Source organism: Phytophthora parasitica (genome assembly GCF_000247585.1).
Source record: "Phytophthora parasitica INRA-310 unplaced genomic scaffold supercont2.2, whole genome shotgun sequence".
Lineage (NCBI taxonomy): Eukaryota > Oomycota > Peronosporomycetes > Peronosporales > Peronosporaceae > Phytophthora > Phytophthora nicotianae.
Genome location: NW_008648988.1, coordinates 1 through 11,889, shown reverse-complemented (window position 1 = coordinate 11,889; position 11,889 = coordinate 1). Strand labels below are relative to the sequence as shown.

Below are 11,889 nucleotides of genomic sequence, written 5' to 3'. Positions count from 1 at the left end.
GTCGATCTTATACCTTAAGATCGACAACCCAAAACCGTAATCGACGCAGCGAGTAGAAGTATCCCCGCTGCTGTCAAATGTCCCGCAGTCTACCCAGACAGTCCAAGAACCCAGCCCAAGCGTCGCTTCCGAGATCACCCGAAGAGCGAATCGGCCCACCGACGGGTACACAAGGTGAGCATTACAACTTCACGAAAGATCGGGGTACCCCCTCCGTTAGTCGGCAGTTCGGGCGCAGTGTGCAAGAGGACCTCAGCGATCAGCAATTTTCCCAGAACCACTTCGCCACAGACTAGTAGTGTTGTTTAAATAGGACAGTGGTCTGAGTTCCTGTCTGTCCTATTAGGACAGCCTAAGTCTAGTTGTCGCGTGTCCTATTAGGACACGCGGAGCCTGTCTTGTTTCGTCCTAAAACTCGTTGTGGTGTCCTAAGTATAGGTTTGTTTATAAGCCGATTGCTAGTTTTTTTTTATCCCAGGTTTTAGGACAATAGCACACTTTAGGACGTGTCTTAGGACGCATTATCTCCTACGGCTTCCACCATATCTTACCTCAATGACTGTTCTGTATATCAATTCAAGTTACCACTACCAAATAGCATATAATATCTCTCGTACAACTTGCACGACGAATTCCATTTATCTATACATACAGGAATAGCTTTCACGGATTGTCACCTACCAATACCCTCGGCTTAGGTTCGCACCATAACCAACCCAGTACATCTGCAAAGTTCGCATAACGTAGCAGAGTGAATGTAGTCCAACTGGTCTTCTAGCATAACCAAAGGCTTAGCTGTAGTCAGGTCTCAGTCCTGGCTGCCTTTCTATTACAACTAAAGTCTATTAAATTATACATGAGCTTATTTTTATCGAAGCAATTCGCATCACTGGCAGAAGTTCCATGCACTGCATACGCTGCAGCAAGTGGGCCTTGTCACGCAAACCGATGGAGCGCCCATAGCGCTCGCTTCAGTAATCATCACCTCGATCAAGGAGTTTCAGCTGAGCCCACGGCATTGTGCATTTCGGTTCCTCCTACACGCTTATTGAGACTCGAATGGAGTGCTACAAAGCAAATTTGAGACTGATTTAAAATGAAATGCGGGTTTATGACGAGATTCACGTGTCTTATCTAAGACCATACATCTTCGATACGAATCCTCGACGGCTAAATGATGTTTCTCGACTTATCACTCGTGATGGACACGACGCCTTCAAGTACAAGCAATTATCGATCGCCGTGTAAAGAAGGGCACCGTGATTTTCAAGATCCGATGCTACGGACGTGACAACAAGGAGTCCTTGGAACCTGGAGCGAATATAGATCAAGTTCGTGGACTTACTGAGCGTTTTCTTCGTACGCATCCGACCCGGCGATCGCGCTTGAAGTAAACGCTTCTCTGTGGGCAAAGTGTCATGGGTATCACGACGAGAAGGTCAACATTGAACACCAACCCGCAAGAAGCACGTCGATCTCCAATTTTCCGGCGCAACACTGTCAAATGTAAACTTAAGGATTTGACTTCGATCGTGCAAGCTCGCTCATATGGCAACTAGAACTTTACTACTTTACGTTGCCTTTCAAACTCAAACTTAGCTAGACGAAGTTCTCAAGTTCCGGAGGCATACCAATCATGTATGTATCGGGAGTTGTAGACTATAAAACCGGATAAGGACCAATAAACCGTGGAGCCAATTTGCGACTACCAGTAGTACCGAGGTGGTAAAGGGTCGACGATTATCATGATCGCATCATAACCAGTTCGACTGTCCCCTACCAGACCCGTAATGAAGTCCATTGAAATGTTAGTCCACCGATTCGACGGTATCTCGAGCGGACGCAGTAGACCGGCGGGTTTGTGATGAGATGCTTTAATTCGCTGGCACATTTCACACGAAACAATGTAGCGCCGAGTTGAACGATTCATCCATAACCGGTAGAACTTAGTCAAAACTGCAAGAAGTGTTTACAAATACCCTGGGTGGCCACTGGTGGTCAGGGAACCCGAAAATATCATTTATACCTATTTTTTTTGACATGCGCCAGTAAATAGCGTGAGGAAAAGCTTCGCTAGTAGAAATAAATAACTGAAGTTTGAACATAACATTAATACATTATCAGTGCAATTATTGTGCATGTTCACCACATCCTACCTAGATGCAACCGTCGACGGTAGTAACGTTCCAGAACTTATGATTGACCTTGAGAAACAAGATCATCTCGAGTGTAAGCAGCGATAGGTGGTTGCGCTCGTATCGTAATACCATCCGGGCCGTGCTAAACAAACGCTCGACGATGTTCGATGTCGGTAGGATTGCACCAAGCAAGACGTTTGCGCTTGGTGCATCGTTCACCTTGGGCCGTTTCAAAATTCGATCAGCGAAACCGACTTTAGTCTGATGAACCGGAAGAGGAGTACGGCGGAGAAATGGTTGCAGCGATGATCTCTCGGCACGAGTCAGTTTTTAACTGGCGATCCCAGCACTTTCAACGAGCGAGCCAGTTCCACTGGAGGCGATACGGCAGAGCCGCCAGTTCTCTCCTTGAGAAACTTGTAGGCCAGTCCGAAACAGAAATCGCGAGAATATAATCGAACACACTGTTGCACAATTGTCGGTCGAGAAGCCATGTAGCGAACAAAGGCATCGTCAGCATCGGAATCATCTTGTTTACTCGGCAGCTGTTGTAAGAGGCTCGCTAGCGATACGTGTTCAGCGAAGACCTCTGGCTGAAAGTTAGGATTTCGCGATACCGCATCTGCTACGATATTTGACAAACCAGGAAGCCAACGAAAAAGAGGCTTGTACGAGCCCAACTCATTAAGCCATCTTGTGAGTCGCTGTGAACAGGTCTTCTGCACCAAGATGCTTTGCAGAGTTCGATGGTCGGTTTTCACGTATAATGGCTTGCCTATCAGGTATACTCACCATAGTCGCATGGAATGAAGTGCTGTCAAAAGCTCTTTTTCGCGGGTTGGATACATTTTTTCTGCAGCACTCAATTTTCGACCACCATATCCGATCACACGCTCTTTACCATTGTCATCGAGCTGGTATAAGTATCCACCGACAGCATAGTCCGAAACGTCCATTCGCACGTGAAATAACCCTGAACTATCGGGGTGAGCGAGCATCGGGGGCTGCGAGATAAGTCGCCTCAGCTCTTCAAATGATTCAATCGGCTGACGAGAGAGTGATATATACGCTCATTTTCCCCAAGACCTCGACCTGCTTCCATCAGTGGCGTTGCTAATTCTGCAAAATTCGCACAGTACTTCAGAACGTAGAATGAAAGATTGCAATTGTCGTTTGGTACGAAACTGGGACCACTCTCGAATGACCCGTGTTTTGTCCAATTCCATTCGTACGCCATCTCGACCGAAGTAATCACCTATACACGGAAAATCACTGGCACAAAATGTGCACTTCGCCAGCTTAACGTAGAGTTGCTGCTCCTTGCATCGCTTCAGGACCTTGTCGAGGGCATCTAAGTGCTCGTCCAGCGACTGACTCTTATGTAGACGAACAAATCATCAAAGTAAGCTCGGCAAAAGGAGATCTGATCACTGAAAAATTCGGTGAATCATCCGATTAAAAGCGGAACGACTACACGCGAGGCCCATAGGGGTGACCAAATACTCCAACGGAGCGTTGAGCGTCGAGAATGCGGTGTACTGTAGATCCTTGTCACGAAGACGAACTTGAAAGAAGACCCACAAAAGGTCCATCGCCGAGAAATAGTATCAACCTGTCATTGCGTCGTAGATGTCCTCCTTACGAGGTACTGGAGTTGCTGGTATACGAAAGCTTTGAATTGACTCCTCTGAAATCGTCAACAGTGTGCCAGCCTACTGCCTTCTTGACGCAGAAGGTGGCGCGCAATATGGCGATTTCGACGGTCGGAAGATGCCTGCTGCCAGCATTTCCTCGGTCCAGACGGCGGTCTTCTTCTCGTCACTCAGGCGAAATTGCTTGCGTGCCACCGGTGCGTTGCAAAGCAGAAAGATGATTCTTCACGTTGCATCTGTCGAAATTGACGGGGTGAAATCACTCTAGTGTTACCCACCTCTGAGATGAAGTCGTGCTTGGCGTAAAAGTAATTTTACATGCTGATCTTCACGGTGTCTCGAGGAATTCTACTTTCGCCGACCACTAGCAACAAAAACATCAGCTTGTACTCGAGGGAAGGGATGCAACGTCAATCCATCTCAGGCACCACGGGGATGCACAACATTAGACGACAAGTCGATGTCGGGGTTTACTTCTTCCAGCCAAGGGGAGCCGAGAAGAACGTTTCTCTTTTCGGGAATGTCCATAATGAAAACTTCGGATTCGTACACAGGAAACCCACTCATCGCAATTGAGATGCGAGTAATCCGACGGGAAAATACGGACGCGCTGCCCGTTACCCGATTTCACCTTCAGGGGATTCGAAGACGGTTTGGATCTGTAAGCCGAGAGTTGTGGCGATATGGGGGTCGATCGCATTGAATGAAGCGCCACTATCAATGACAATTGACACAGCAGCGTCAGCGATTTGACCTCTTTGAGATAAATAGCCTTAAACTTTCTTTTTTGTCGATAGTACAGCATCATCAGCATGATAATAAAGCTGTTCCAGGAGAGAGCTGTCAGGACGCGGACGGCTACCACGAACTGACTGTTGTGGCCCCGTGGGGTGCCAACCCACCGAGCGTACTCGTTTTTTTTTGGCTCTTCCCCTTTAGCGGCTGCTTTCTCCTTGAAACAATTAGCCTCGGAGAGGCCGGGTGTGTGACAAAAGTCACGGGTGGGTTTGTCATCACCTTTTGGCCAGTTGTTTGCCCTCTAATGAGAAATCGTCTGACCACCTTGGTTCTTCTTTGATGCCGTTGATTTACCGTGCGTTTGGGGTTTGCTCTGGTCCCTTTTAACCTTCGTGGCCTGACTAGAGGCGCTAGAGGCGCTAGCAGCACCACACGCATCTTCAAATCGTTGGGCTAACTCGATCATCTTCTGGAGCGTGGACGGCACGTTTTGCGACACAAAGGCACTGGTGTCTGCTTGGACATATTGCTGGTAGAACCGCCGTTTGACGATCTCCGGCATCTTGCAGTCAAGTTGGGAAAGCAGGTGGAAGAACTTCGTCGTGTAGGTCTGTTGGGATCCACTCTAGCGCAAACTGTAAAACTTAGAAAGAACGTTGTGCTGAAACTTACAATCGCGAAAACACTCACGAATTCGCTGTTTAACTCTTAGAACGCGAAGGGGTGACATGGACGTGATAACAAAACCCCTTATACCCTCCCGGAGGGTATAAGAATTACTATGAAGTAAAGCATACCATACTTACCACAAGTACAATTTTGGATGTTTTGTGTACAGGTTGTAGCTAAGCACCTCGGTAATAATCCGCGCAAAAAGGATGCGAACACACACATGGAATTTTAAGCTAATCGCAACTAGCATTCGGCAGCCCAGAAAAATTTCGATATTTATGAAATCAATGTGAGAAGACCAGAGATTCCTTTAACACTCGGAGAACGCGTGGCATCACATTCAGACCTGCTCAATCGCCGCCCCCCCCCCCCCCCTTCCCCAACAGTGCAATTGCTACCAGCACCCCCTCGCAATGCAATCGCTACCAGTACGTTCAGTCTAGGCCAGGCATACGCAGAAGCGGACGCTGTATTTATGGTTTGATCTACGTCTCCTAAGATGCTGTACAACATATATTACTCTGCTGCTAATGCTCTGTCTCGAATGTGAGCTGCTTTGGGGGCAAACTCACCATTTTTCCAAGCCAAGTGCCAAATTTGAGAGCACGTGAGACCTTCGTTCTTCTCATACCCCCGCACCTTATTGCACAAGGTGATCAAACCGCGCTTTCCTTGTGAACACGGTTCGCAATAAAATGTCGACGTGCCCCCACGTTTTTTCCCTTCAGGCTTGTAGTACGAGCACACCTTGCATTGCCTCTGTCTCAAACGCTGGACGCCACCATTCATCCGAACATCGGATGTCTGAGTTAGCGTATGCTCGCCTTGCACAGGCCTCGACCTTTCAGTTACATCATGACCTCCCGAAGACGTTCTTGTCTGGGTGAAGCTGTCCTCTGTCTCCTCAATCAGAGCTTTGTGTAGTGCTGCAAGAAACTCGAAGTGTGAGTTCCTTCGTTTCTTCGTCTTCTCCCAGATATGTCTGTGCAGAATGTACGCATTCACCAACGCCATATCTACCAAACCTAAAAAGAGGCCCTTGTAGTATTTATTGAATCTGTCATACCAAACAGCATAAGTTAGTAACTTTAAGCCATCCCTGTCAGCATAGCATTTATACCTGATAGCCATTTGGATCGAATACGCTTGAAGTCGCAATTGATCATGACGATCCACCCCTCCCATGTAGCGTTGGTACTCAGCTACGACTCCTGGGCAAGGTACATTACTAGGCGGCCCACTTCTCTCGCGTCTTCGCACAGTCGTTGGCTCGGCGATTACATGTGACGCCAGGAAATACACGATAGTATTGTCTGCCCACATCAAGGACACAAGTCCTGGGTTGGACTTTGCCACTGCCATTTGGAACGTGCCTCGTGGAGTACCTGCTCGACGCTTTTTATGAGGGTAGTTCAGCTGGTCACACCAGCCTTTGCGGTCAGTCTGCATGGTGCCGACGTAATTGAACCCCATCGTGCGAAGCTGCTGAGCAAGTGGTATTGAAGAGTAGTAGCGGTCTCCAACTACGAGTCGCCGACCTTCGTATGGAAGTCCCCGGAATACGCACGCAATGTTTCGAACGACTGCAGTGAGGCCATTCTTAGTGTCCATTGATTGCGAGCCTTCAATATCACCAGACCTACCAATGTCCATCTCAACTCTACGGAAACACATGAACCCACAGGGTGCCATGTCAGCATAAACTCAAATATTTATGGTGAACATGTCAGCATACGCACCTCTTGCAGTAACCCGTCTCCGCGCAGCAAGTCATGACACACTTAGAACCCCACCTGTGTGGTTTGTCTTTCATGAAGGTCCTTGTCGGGTTGCGGCGGTTATGAGAAGGAAGAACACCTTCGTCAATCGAAACGCGTGAGCCAAGAGCATAAGCCTCTTTGAAGGTCTTCTCCAGCACCGATAGAATTGACCTGACCATTCAAGCTTGGTCTGTTGCGGCTGCCGGGTCTCTGTTGTCCGTGAAGTGAATAAACCGCGAGATCTCACGGAAGCGGTCTCGACGCATCACTTTGGTGAAGGTGCCACCAGGTATAACCCCAATTTCTTTCGAGCACCAATGCATTTCCATGCTCTTGGTGGGGCTCAGTGTGTGAGCAAGCATCAAACCAACCCATTGCACAACTTCATGGGGTGAAACCTGTTGAAATTTCTGTAGGTTCCTGAGTAATGTAGCCCTAGTTCGTTGTGTCCGATGCGTAGCAGTACGCTCTATCTCCTCTACCTTCTCAAGTCTTGCGTCTAGCGTTTGCCTCCAGTAAAGGTTGGTCTGCGTAGCCACTTGACGCCAAAATGTCTTTGGCAGAAAGTAGTAAAATAGCTTGAGTGGAGACTTCGATGCCGGCATAACATCTCGTGATGGGCCGCAATATCCATCGTACATCTTGTCTATGACTGGGTCATCGACGATATCTGCCTTGACATTCTTTGGAAGTACATTCCAGCCGTCTTGCTTCATTTGGTCCAGCTGTTCATCATTGAAGACTTCAGATGACGCTGTCAGCATATAAACACGATTAGATGTTGATCGTGTCAGCATAACAAAGATCACAAGCTTACCTTCAATACTCATGTGCAAGCGTTCACGTTGAGCAGCAGACATCCGGTTGATGACACGATTTGTCTCTCTTCGAAAGCTGGCAGTCTCATTTTTCTCAGTATCAGTCGCATCACTATCTTTGTCCTCGCCGGAAACACCTGCCGCTTCAACCGAGTCGTCATCACCTTCACCATCCGTGTCCAAATAAGTGGTGCCGTTGGCACCAACAATATTGGGGTCCAGAGCATCAACATAATCGAATCGAAGCGTCGAACTATTTCCGGTGTCCTGCAAAAGCTTACGGGAGTCGTCACTATCAGGTCCGCGTTCGTGATCCGTTCGGCTCCCTCGACTTGAAACTTGGAGCACATCATCATCTTTCGTCTCTTCGTTACTGGCACTATCATCGTCACCAAGATCATCGTCGTCGTCAGGGTTGTACGCATCATCTTCAGACCCAATCATCGAAACTTCGTCATGATCATCGGAGGCAATGTCAACATAAGAACCAACTCTTACACCAGCCGTGTCAGCATTCTCGAGTGATGAGTTGTCAACGTCAGCATTATCATCCAGTCGTACACCCGCCGTGCCAGCATTCTCGAGTTGAGTGTTGACAGTGTCAGCATTAGCTACAAGCAGATAAACACTACAAGTCAGCATCACGTTTTGGTAAACATGTCAGCATATCGTCACGATAATATACCTTCCGGGATAGACGGGCTAGTCTGAGCAAGCCCATCGGCGCCATGCTGCGAATGTGGTGGCTCAACAGCTTTTCCATCCGTGTCTCATCAACCACAAGTGTCATATACGCAGTTAGAAGTTGGCAACTGGCCTCTTAGATCCAATGCACAACGTACCGGTCCCATTGCGATGACCCCATACTTTACCGAAAGCAGCGAGCTCACGTCGACGAGTCTTGGCTGCTTCAGCAAGCTGCTTCTTCGTGGGTTTCTTGGCGGGTTTCTTGGCTGGCTTCTTCGCAGGCGGGGCGGATGGTGTTGCAGATGCCGCCGTCGATACAGCAGGCTCCGTTGCACGTTTCTTTTGAGGGGCGTTGCTCGTTTTCTCGATCAAGTCACGCGCCACCCGCTTACGACGTGGTTTGTCACCGTCTACGATAGTACTTCGGACTAGAATAGGCGTCAATCATCAGAGAACAGGACTGTACAAGATGTTCGCGCGCGATACGTACTTGCATGCGCATCCGAGCGTACCAGAACGTTGGAGATGTTCAACTGAGAGCACAGCTCTTTGTCGGAGTGGACATACTCAAATAGCTCGTCTTCTCCGTGAAGTAGTCCACGCCTTGCTTTCCGTTTTTGACACTACATCCCGGTTTCACATAGTTGCAGCTGAAAGAGCAACAAAAGAATGTTACAAGCTAACATCAACGACGCATTCAGATGCTCCAGTACACTTACTGCTGCTGAATCTTGGAATCATGCTTCCACGTCCACTTCTCCTTCCGCAGAAGTGGCCAGATCGCGTTAAAATCCATACAGTAGTCCGTGGCTTGGCTTCAACTCTGTCGAAACGAAGAATGAGTGGCTTGGCGGCAAAGCGGTGGAGGGGAACCGATATTTGATTTTTTTCGAAATCCCAGAGCCCGTCTTTACACAAGGTACTTCAAACCAACTGTTTTAGCAGCCAATCCCGTTCATGCTTTCGAACCCTAGAGAACTTGAAGTTTCGGCACCACGTTTCCGCTGACGGATCAAGATTTGCAAAGATTGTGTTGACAAAATCAGACCAGTCGCTCTGCATTTCCTCGTCATAGTTGGCGTAATACTACTCTGTACTGAACAGCCACAGCTCGAAGTCATCACTGGCCTGGCCGTTGAAACTCGGTGGATTGCCCTTCTTCTTTTGGGGTTTCTGGACAGCCACCTGAGCTTAAAGCATTTGTTGTTGGAGCAGGACCTGCTGCTGCAGCATTTGAGTCATCTGCCCTTGCTTTTGGCGCTGGATAGTGCTCATATACTCAAAAATCTGCCTCATCGTTGCCATGGGGTCCACCGGCGACTGCTGCGTCGAGTGCGGAACATCCATATCGAGTTCGCTATCTGTAGCAACGCCCGTGTCGCTCTGCGTCGAGCTAGCGGCATCTGCCGCGGTATCCTCTTCATGCCTGCGCCTTTGCTGGCGGGGCCGCGGGTTTGGACTTCGGTTGAGGGCCTTTTTTGGTTGATGTTTCGGATTGGCGAAAAATCTGGAATAGAGTCCCGTGATTCGCCGAAATGTCGATGTGCCGTGCGTGGATCGGTTAAACCGGATAAGTCGTACTTAACGCTTCAATAGTTTTAAAACTGTCACGTTTACACGCTTGTTGATACTCGAATTGAGTGCTAGAGAGCAAATTTGAGACTGTACTTAGAATACGCGCATTACACTGTTATGCGGTGGAGGCGGTGGAGGCTACCCCACACTTTAATAGCACTTTTACCATGAAATGCGGTAAAGGCGCGACGTGTAATCGGTGGAGGCGCACCCATCTCATTGGTCAAAATGACGTCGAGACTCGCTTTCATTATGTGGTTGTGTGTGAATTGATGCGAGCATTCACTCAGAAGATCAACAAATGACAGCAGAAAGTTAAAACTCGCAACAAAAAGACGAAACCGGCAATCGAAAAGTTGCCTGGCTTATCACCTTCGGTGATACTGCGACGCTCCGCGTCCCCTTCCAACTTCCGTCCTGGATTCGTCGCTTCGCTCCAAATTCTAACACGAAAAGTTGTCTGGCGTATCACCTTCGGTGATAAATACATGCTTTTTCTGACATTTTTATTAGGAGCGAAGCGACGAATTCAGAACTAGAGTTTCTGCTGAAAACGTATGTATTTGGAATATTTTATTTTACATATGACTTTTATAAAACATTCGGAGCGTTGTGATGAATCCAGAACATGATATTGAAAAAATACGTGTAAACTGATTATTTTCGCATTCATGCTTTTTTGGTCAAAAGTCACAATTCAGAGCGAAGCGACGCATCCAGTACGTTGTCATAAAGTGTGTGTACTCAAATACGAATCCTAGACAGAGTCGGGCCATGTTTACCACCGCGCGCGTAGCGCACGGATTGTAAACGCCGGCATGCGCATAATTCCAAGCGAAGCGACGAATCCAGACCATTTCAAGACTGTTCCCACCCCGTAACCCAAACCTTTACGGGGTTTGCGCAGTGATTAGCCGAGCGGTGCGTGAGCCTAACAAGCCTAGCCAGAAGTGGCAAAACCCTAATCAAAGACCATCTTAACCCTAACCCTATATATGTTCCGGGCGATAGCTATCTATCGCCAGTGTTTTCGGGTCCACTTTTCGCTTTTATTTTAGGTGTCGAGGGTCCACTTTTCGTAGTTTGGGCACTCCAACCGCCCAAATGAACTGTTTTGGGCGATCGACGCAAAATTGAACTTCGAGAGCAGAGCTGGTACGGACATGAAAATTTGGGAGCATACGTTATTCAATAGGGCGAATCGAATCATATGTCGTTAATCTGATAAAGACGGGACACTTTGAAGCTATATATAACTTCGCGACTATGACAGCTACAGCCATGAAACTCTGAGCAACTAGGTTTTCGCATACGAGGAAGTCAACCATATACCCTAGTTGTGTCATAGACAAACCGGAGACCCTATATTTAGGGTGTAGTTGGGTGTTACACATTAACTATTAACCAATAGGTGACGAGATCGAGTCAACGTCTATACGTCAAGTATACGTTCTATTATACAAGCACAAAGACGATACACATGTACAACCATATGACGGACATGTGTACATATCATTGGCGAAGTGACTCAAGCTTGGATAGTGGCATGAAATTCTCGGGCAGCCGGGATGGCTGGCGATTTCGTCAATTTTTAGATGCCGTTTTTCAGACACACACTAGAAATTTCGATATGGGGCTAGGGGTCGCGCCGACAGTAAAATTTAGGGTTTAGGGTTTAGGGTCCCTAAACACGGGAGGATATCCATACAATTAACCCCGGAATTTGGAGCACCGTTGGCGCGTCCTCCATATCCTCCGCGTTTACACATATGCTGACTATACCAGGTTCTCCGGAGCTTCCGTGAGCGTAGTTATCCTCCGCCGTTTGTATGGGATTTTCCTGTTTAAC

The 11,889-nt window shown here is 48.0% G+C and overlaps 2 protein-coding genes across 2 annotated transcripts; both read right to left on the bottom strand.

Annotated features, from left to right (window-relative positions):
- Window positions 1–4,829: 4,829 nt before the first annotated feature.
- On the bottom strand, window positions 4,830–5,090 carry PPTG_02070 (hypothetical protein; the record flags this gene model as incomplete). The annotated part of the gene is made up of 1 exon (XM_008893071.1): window positions 4,830–5,090. The coding sequence occupies one exon, from the start codon at window positions 5,088–5,090 to the stop codon at window positions 4,830–4,832; it is 261 nt and encodes an 86-aa protein (XP_008891319.1).
- A 626-nt stretch (window positions 5,091–5,716) lies between these two features.
- Window positions 5,717–8,420, bottom strand: PPTG_20871 (hypothetical protein; the record flags this gene model as incomplete). Its single annotated transcript, XM_008894298.1, has 5 exons — window positions 5,717–6,257; window positions 6,321–6,860; window positions 6,940–7,131; window positions 7,195–7,714; window positions 7,778–8,420. The coding sequence occupies 5 exons, from the start codon at window positions 8,418–8,420 to the stop codon at window positions 5,717–5,719; spliced, it is 2,436 nt and encodes an 811-aa protein (XP_008892546.1).
- Window positions 8,421–11,889: the final 3,469 nt, after the last annotated feature.